Here is an 8167-nt window from a genome sequence, read left to right as displayed (position 1 = left end):
GGTGCAACATTTTTTAAATTGCAATCACTAAAATATTTGCCTGTTACTTTTTCCAATTCAGGATCTAATGCAGCATAAAGAGTTGTTTGAGCACCGTTTCTGGCATTTTTTATAAAAGGCCAAAACAGAGGCTTCACGATTAACCTAAAATATTAAAATAAATGATAACTACTAAAAGAAACAAGTACTTAATATACCTTGCAAAAAAATTATTGAAAAATCCCATATGTCTAAAAAGTTCTGTGTCTACTACACCTGGATGCAAAGCATTTACTGTAACTCCAGTTCCTTTGTGTATACGAAATATTTTTAATTAATGTAAAATATTAAGGTGTTTGACTTGCCTTCTAATTTCTTTGAAAGTTCTCTTGTAAACAAAATATTTGCCAATTTACTCTGACTATAAGCTTTTCCTTCGTCATATGATTTTTCACTATTCAAATCGCCAACGCATATTTCTCCTCTTACGTGCGCCAGGCTTGATACAACAACAATTCTGCTTGGTGCAGAGTTCTAGAAAATAATTAATTAAATTTAATTAATCACATAAATATAATTTATACCAATATTATGTTCACCTTTAAAAGATCCAACAACAAATTTGTTAAATAGAAATGACCTAAGTGATTGACGCCTAATTGCATTTCGAATCCATCTTTAGTTAAGGAACGTGGACAGCGCATAACGCCTGCGTTGTTAATAAGCACATCCAATTTGTCTTGTTCTTTTTTAAACCTATTTATACATAAATAACATTTATTGGTTGTATCGAAAAGTATACTTCATATGATTTCATATAATATTGCAGTAAATTGTTAATTAATATTGTGCTTACTTGTCGACAAAATTTTTTATTGATCCAAGTGAGGATAAGTCACATTCACGACAAAATATATTTTTATTGTAAGTTTCTAAAACAATTTCATCACGTGCCTTAAATATAAACAACAAAAATTAGCCCACAAATCTTTGTATTCAGCAGTTTGTATTTCATTTTTATATTTATATAAATAATGCTATAAACTTCCATATTTTGGATATTTACCTCTTCGCATTTCTTCATATCACGACATGCCATGTATACAGTTGCACCTCTATGGGCCAGATCTCGAACTGTTTCTTTTCCAATGCCAGTATTAGCTCCGGTTACTATAAACACTTTGCCATCCGCAGAAGTTTTCTTTGTATATTTTCCTCCTTGCAAATGTTCTCTAAAATTATTGCTTATTATATTATTTGTTCAATGCACATATTTGCAATTACTTTACGAAACAAGCCACACCAATCGTGGTACCTGCAACACTTAACCAAAACACAGGAGGACTTTTTAATAATGATAATATCTTCCTCATTTTCAATAATTTCCAATTTTAATTTTCAAAAATGATATAGATTTTTTCGAAAATTGCATAAAAGCTTTAGTATCTAATCTAAATATACAACGATATATCGGCAGTTTGACATTAGACATATGTTGATGGTAAAAAATATTTTGACACAGGGTCCATCCCCATTATTTAAATTCTAAACTCTTGTGGGAAATTTATTTTTAAGAGTTGCATTACATATTTCTGGCCTTGAATGAGGTGATTTGTTGAGCTCATTTGTATAATAAATCATACTCATTAGTGGTTATAATGAGTAAAACCGCTTAAACGAGACGGTGTGAATGCGCTATAACATTCAAAATTAATTTTGCTTACAAAAATTTTTGAAATTTCATATTATTATTAAGTTTTTATTTGTATAATTTTATTTAATTATACCTAAGAATAAAATATAAACAAAAAATTCTTTGAATATTTTGCTCATAATTAACTAATTTATTGTGACAATTCTGATGAGGCTGGGGATACTCCAGCAAATCACCAACGACAAAGAGTCGTAAATATATAGTTTACTAACCAATTTGCTTAAGTAAATAAATTAAATTACTCGTAAAAGTGTTTATTATATAAAAAGCTTTTTAAATATCTTTTTAAAAAAAAATAATTTGCATTTCTTTACCTTTTAATTTATGAATGTTATCAAAATGTATATATACATCTTGATAATATTATAAAATAAATGTAAACGTACGTACATATATAACTGCCAGCTTTTTTAAAAAGAAGATCTACCTAAATTACTCATACTGAATTAATTTTTTTTTAGTTTGTAGATTATGTAAAGCCCACGAGTTCTTAAATTTATAATAACATTTCACGAAACAATGGAATAATATATGCAAATATATTTGCATTGACAAACGGAATTTTTTAAAACTACTGAATTTTTGCCTTAAAAACAACTATTTCACATATAATGGAAATAACTATAACCAAGTGATTGGTATGTCTATGAAAATCTACTTTCTCCACAGATTGTGGTCATTGTACAAGACATAATTGTACGCTTATTTAAAGGAAGGCATTAAAATCCAAAAAATCTTCAAATACGTTGACGTATTGACGTAATAATGAAGCATACGGATGATTATCAAATAAGACATTTCAGCATGTTCTATATCCCCAATCTAGCTGAGAACAAACAACTAAAGGATATTTTCAACAATAATACTAGGTTTGCTTACAAAAACAACAACAGCAATTACTATTCAGCAACAATCAAATGAAATCGACTAAATAAACTCCAAAGAAGCAAATTGCAGGAAGAACAGGAAGAAAGACTGTGACTGTATAAGTTGTCACTACTTGTATCTTGGCGCACCAAGGACCAGCTTGGTAATCATTCTTTTATTGTAGTTTTGTTATTTTTGTTTTTATTTGGATTGCAAGTGTCAGGGATTAAACACTTGTTAATTTTTCAAGAATTATATTATATTATTATATTGTACTATTGTGGTATGTATCAAATATCAAATTTTTATTTTTGTTTAGTGCCAAAAACTCTATTTCAAATAGAAAACGGGTTAACAAAGGGTTAAAATTTTCAAATTGAAAAATTTTTTCAGTTTAATCAAGTGAATTAAAAATTGCTGTTTCAAATACCGACAAATATTCAACACCAGTAGTTTTTTGGAAACATTGGTGTGATATATTTGTAATGTCTCATTGATTACTTTTGTAAATAATGTTAACAATTTTTTTATTCTCCATTTATTCATTTGTTCAAGCGATATTTAATCCTTTGGTGGCCCAATTAGCAAGAATAATTAAAATTTCCTATATTTTATTTTTTTATGAAATAGATAGCATTGAGAGGTTTATAATGTTTCATATATATATATTTTCTATAAATAGTTTTCTTAACCTTTTTTTGACAAAAGGATTTACGAATTATGGAGTTATAAATTACTTCCATATCTATTAATATCTCTTGAAATTAAAAAACTTACCTACAAACTCTTAAAAAACCAATTTTAACAATTTTAAAAATCCAACTTTAATCCATCATTGGTTTACACTAAGGTGCTTAGGAAACAAACGGGTTACACATCACAGCTCAATAAATTCAAATAACTTAAGTATGTTGTAAATTAAAGAAATAAAATATTATTTTTATTGGATAATGTAATTTTTCACAAGTTTGTATATAAAAACGTTTTAAACTTTATATACATTTTGGCTTTTGTGATTGTTGTTAAAGTATTTAATATAATTGATAAAAAATCTACATCTGCTACATTGAAGTAACAAGGTGCTTTCAACACGTCCAAGGTGAATTTTAATACTGTCCAACGTATGCTGCCGCTCTATCTATCTATTTTGTCCGCTTCCTATCCCCAACATAATTAAACTACAAATTATTACAGGTTCCCTACATAAGCTACTACACAACAATGTCAATAAAAATACGCACAAACTTCTTCATAATAAATAATATAAAAATGTTTATTAATTCATTTGTTAATATAAAAAAATTTAAATAATAAAAACATATAACAAAAGATTTTAAATATCATTAAAAAAATTTTACACTTTGAAAAATGTTGGGTAAGAATTTATAAATATGTAAATTTTGGAAGATGCGAACACAAATGCTGTACGTTGCAATTTTATATGCGTTTCATTAATTTCATATTAATGAAGGTTTAGAAATAAATATAGTAATATCAATTAAAGTAATATCACTATTTCTCTCAGCTTTTCCATTTTGATACTTTTAAATAATACTAAATTTATTACGAAATAAATAATTCTGGTGAATCTATACTGATGACGCACAGTTTTAAACTTAACACATAATAACACTATAGTTCAAAGTATCACTATTGCAAAATATCGCATCGTAAATCACCTATGTTCACAAACTTATATTCCAGAAATTCTTTATGCTGTAGGAGCTGTAACAAAAGCACCAGCAAATAGTACATTTTTCTTATTCCATATCATATATAGAAAAGGACGATCAGCATTAAATTGTAGTGGTAACAACATACATCGAGTCATCATAATCATACCTTTTAATACATATAAATAATTATTGTTAAGATTAGGCACATAATTTTAAAAAAAATTACCAGTAGCAGCCGCCGCTTCTGTTCCTTCCTCGTTTACTTCGATGAAGGCCTTATGCACCACTTTTGAAACAAATATATTTTCTGGCGATTCGAGCATATTGCTGAACTCAGCATCGTCTGTGAACATTTTAGTAATACCAAACTAAAAAATAGTAGAATTTTAAAATTTTGTATACTCTCTTTTATATACAAGACATTTAAATATTTAAATGAATAATATTTCTTGTATAATTACTCATTTAAAAATTTGCCTTTTATTATTTAAAAAATAATTTAGGAAGTTATATTTGATTTATATCCAAATAATATTCCATTAGAAAATATTTGCAACTCTACAATAATATATAAGATAAAACATTAACTACTAGTTTTAATAACGATTATATAATAATTATTATAATAGAAAAAAAAATTAAATTGTTGAATAAATATATTGTTAGGGTTAAGAAATTCTGAAAAAAATTTCATATAAACATTTTTAGTGTTAAAATTTGTTGTGATACTAATCATAGTAGACGAATCTATTTTAAATAATAATCAATCGAATGTTTAAACGAAAGGGTAATTTTTCTATTTTCAAACCACAGTATCAAAAAAATACATATTCTGTTTTTTTCTGTCTAGATAACAGAATGATATCAAATCCAAAAATAAGCTTCATTATAAAAATTCCGCACAAGAGTATGATAACTGACTAATATTAATTAGTACATGCATTTAATCGATAACACTAAACCAATTAAAAAATTCCTAAAATTTAATCAATTCTATAATAAATTGTACTCACCTTTTTAAGCGCATCAGTTAATTCTACAGAATAGTCCACCTTAAATTTGGGAAAGCTTACTTGTACTTCTTCAGTATTAATTTTGTCAGCTAAATCGATTAAATTAAATCCTTTTAGTTTTTCTGCAAGCGATTTAAGACCCTCTCGTTCGTTAGGTAGCAACACAAGCATTGATAAATCGGAATCCTTATATGGCATTTCAAGAGCAGTGCAATCTAAATCCTCTAAATACCCGTAACCGAATTTGGCCTTTTTCTTCATATACTGTACTTTAACGGACTCCTCTTCACTCGTCCAAAAATCATCTTCTTCAGTTAACTGCTCATCAAATTTATTTTCCCAACTTCCCTTAAAGTGAATTGCATTTAATAGCAATAAACGCGTATTATCATCTAATGAGCTTGGTTCGATTAAATCCGTTATTTTTCCTTCAGTTTTTTCGCTCACCCAAGAATTTATGGTTTCAGCAGCTAGATTGCTTTCTGCAAAATTCAAATTTTCAGCTTCAGCAAGGTAATGTTCTTTGACAGCTGTTTGATACTCTGCCTTCAATTCCGCGCCGTCTCTGAGGTAAAGTTTATTTGCAATTTTTACAAGATCGCTATTCCTGTACTTTTCTAAAACAAATTGAAATGTCTCCGCCACCTCTGGTGGAAAATTGGACACGAGTTTCAAACCATTTGCAATTTCATCTGCCGTTTCACCCTGGGCGCCAGCAAAAGCTAAAGCAACGCATGTTTGGACTGATAGCGGCGAAAATATTATGTTACTTTTAACACCATCGACGGACAACAGTTGGAACAGTTCGCTGGTGAAGCTTGCTCCATTGCGTGCAAATTGCAAATTGAAATCAAACATTTTTAAATCCAATAAATTTCTACAAAACAATACATATTAAATTTTTTCAGGAACACACAAAAAACACGTCCATTACTCACCAGAGCCAAAACAAATTTGCCGAAATTCAGTTGCCGTCACTTAAAATGAAACTACATATAAACATACTTAAAATTAATAACAAATATCTACAGTCGGTCAACTTGGAATTATTGTTTAATGAAGTTAGATGAGAAGAGTAAGTTTATTATGTTATTATGGATTTACCCATTGCATAAAAGTTCTACTTTTGGACTACTTGCCTTGGAAGAAACCTATTTTCGATTTTTACAAACTTGCCTTGTCATATTTATTTCATCACAAACATCTTCCTAAGAAGTATTCTCTACAATACTTTCAAACACAAATAGTCGGAATTACAGCTTGAAAATATTTTTCTGTTATCAAGAGATAAAATATTGTATTTGTTATATTGGTGCTGTCGATATTTAGTATTAAAGCAAATAACTATAGATTTTCTACATTAAAAAAAACCTTTTGCATTACAAATAATGTTTTTAAATCATTAGATCAGTAAATTATTCATCGGTAGAAGTACTTTAATGTAACAAAAAAATCTATATATAAAAGCGAAGAAAAAGTAACTAAGACATAACATGGGAGTTCAAGTTTTTATTTCTGAACTTAATTTATTATATAATAGATATTAATATTTTTTTCTTTTGATTTGATGTGTCTTTTGGAATTATCTTTTATTATGTATGAAAAAGAATATTTCCAGAAAGTATTCTCACACCTGTATATAAATATAGAACACAAAATATACGAAAACATTTCCAGAAATGATGAGATAGATTAGATATAACAAAAGTCCAGGGGCGTGGACGCATACCATTGAAATATTAAAGATAAATATTATATGTAGAAAAAAATAAAATTTTATGAATCATCGCTCACAATTGTGGTTGTTTTTCAATTTACAAAACAAAGTAACATTCTCATTGTGTATATACATATATATTTCTATGCACTTGTGTAAACTGATGTACAATCGAAACTATTTACTTTTGGAGAAAGTTTTAATTTACCTAAATAGTCAGCATTTAACGACACACAAATAAAAAAAAACACTTTTGTTATTTAAATATTTTATTTTTTGTTATAAATATAATTACTATTCAAGACTTCTTTTAAAAAATAATTTTAAAACGTTTGTGAGAAACAATAATTTTGTAAAATCAGTATTATTTTAATACATATACATATATTACACATTTACGCATATACAAATGATAGTACAAAATTTATTTATTTTAAATAATTATCACTCAACTACTATTTTTAAGTTTCAAAAATTGGTTTTGAATCAAATTAAACCGTCTCTCAATTTCTTGTAAGTTGCACGAGTTACGTTCAGAAGACACATTCAAATTTAAAGATGTCTGTTTTAAAGTTCAAAATTAATATTCAATATTAAAATTATAAATCGTTGATACAGAACCTTTTTAATATTATGCTTAAGACGATCCCTTTCTTCAGATATTCTTTTAATATCATCAGCATACTTTTGTGATAATGACTGACATTTTGGTTTCATATTTTGCATTTGAGCAAGTAGTGTTATATCTTCATCTCGCATCTGTTCTTCAGCTATCATTAACTGCGTACGGTCTCTTAGTTTCTATAGTCATTAAAAATATTTCTTCAATTTACTATTATTTATATAAATACTCAAACCTCTGTTTCAATGTTGTGCCATAATTGATCCAACTCCTTTTCCGTTTCGATTGCTTTCTTTCGTTGTTCAGATTTTTTCATAGTTGCTATTACTTTTCCTCTACGATTACGTAATTCTTTCTGGTAAAGAAGAACAATTTTGTTCTGATAAGCTATACGTTCTTCCTCACGTTTTAATACATCGAGATACAGTTTCTCCATCTCTGGAACAATATATTAAAATTAGTCTTACTTATGAAAAATGAAATTTTTTTTACTTTTAACATCATTTTTGTTATACGATATAAACAACAATCTAGAGCAGGGCTGTCCAGACTAGATGCGATCGCGGGTTAATACAAATT

The 8167-nt window shown here is 27.6% G+C and overlaps 3 protein-coding genes across 3 annotated transcripts in view; all 3 read right to left on the bottom strand.

Annotated features, from left to right (window-relative positions):
- LOC119675139 (retinol dehydrogenase 13-like) overlaps positions 1–1446 on the bottom strand; it is a 1651-nt gene extending 205 nt beyond the window's left edge. The window contains exons 1-7 of the mRNA XM_038086328.1: positions 1264–1446; positions 1046–1211; positions 836–933; positions 579–735; positions 345–513; positions 198–288; positions 6–144 (exon numbers count right to left, since the gene is read on the bottom strand). Of these exons, the coding sequence (XP_037942256.1) occupies positions 6–144; positions 198–288; positions 345–513; positions 579–735; positions 836–933; positions 1046–1211; positions 1264–1352 (909 nt within the window). The 5' untranslated portion in view covers positions 1353–1446. The remainder of the gene's footprint in view (positions 1–5; positions 145–197; positions 289–344; positions 514–578; positions 736–835; positions 934–1045; positions 1212–1263) is intronic.
- Positions 1447–3952: 2506 nt separating this feature from the next.
- Positions 3953–6126, bottom strand: LOC119684809 (serine protease inhibitor 42Dd-like). Its single transcript, XM_038098935.1, has 3 exons — positions 5250–6126; positions 4463–4604; positions 3953–4402 (listed from the first exon to the last, which is right to left on the bottom strand). The coding sequence occupies exons 1-3, from the start codon at positions 6105–6107 to the stop codon at positions 4272–4274; spliced, it is 1131 nt and encodes a 376-aa protein (XP_037954863.1). The 5' UTR covers positions 6108–6126; the 3' UTR covers positions 3953–4271.
- Positions 6127–7414: 1288 nt separating this feature from the next.
- LOC119675138 lies at positions 7415–8059 on the bottom strand. The gene is made up of 3 exons (XM_038086327.1): positions 7824–8059; positions 7588–7767; positions 7415–7528 (listed from the first exon to the last, which is right to left on the bottom strand). Exons 1-3 carry the CDS (start codon positions 8022–8024, stop codon positions 7415–7417), a joined length of 495 nt encoding a protein of 164 aa, XP_037942255.1. The 5' UTR covers positions 8025–8059.
- Between the last annotated feature and the right edge of the window lie 108 nt (positions 8060–8167).

Source organism: Teleopsis dalmanni, chromosome 2 (assembly GCF_002237135.1).
Source record: "Teleopsis dalmanni isolate 2A chromosome 2, ASM223713v2, whole genome shotgun sequence".
In the NCBI taxonomy this organism is placed as follows: domain Eukaryota; kingdom Metazoa; phylum Arthropoda; class Insecta; order Diptera; family Diopsidae; genus Teleopsis; species Teleopsis dalmanni.
Note: the sequence above shows the minus strand (reverse complement) of the source record. Positions and strands in the feature narration are given on the sequence as shown.

Bases quoted from the DNA above. Each gene is read 5' to 3' on its own strand.
- LOC119684809 (XM_038098935.1), bottom strand. From the start codon at position 6,107: ATGTTTGATTTCAATTTGCAATTTGCACGCAATGGAGCAAGCTTCACC. The intron at 4,605-5,249 runs GTGAGTACAATT...ACTATTTTTTAG, and splicing joins TAACTGATGCGCTTAAAAAG to TTTGGTATTACTAAAATGTT. The intron at 4,403-4,462 runs GTAATTTTTTTT...ATGTATTAAAAG, and splicing joins AGAAGCGGCGGCTGCTACTG to GTATGATTATGATGACTCGA.
- LOC119675138 (XM_038086327.1), bottom strand. From the start codon at position 8,024: ATGGAGAAACTGTATCTCGATGTATTAAAACGTGAGGAAGAACGTATA. The intron at 7,768-7,823 runs GTTTGAGTATTT...TAATGACTATAG, and splicing joins GGCACAACATTGAAACAGAG to AAACTAAGAGACCGTACGCA. The intron at 7,529-7,587 runs GTTCTGTATCAA...ACTTTAAAACAG, and splicing joins TTAAGCATAATATTAAAAAG to ACATCTTTAAATTTGAATGT.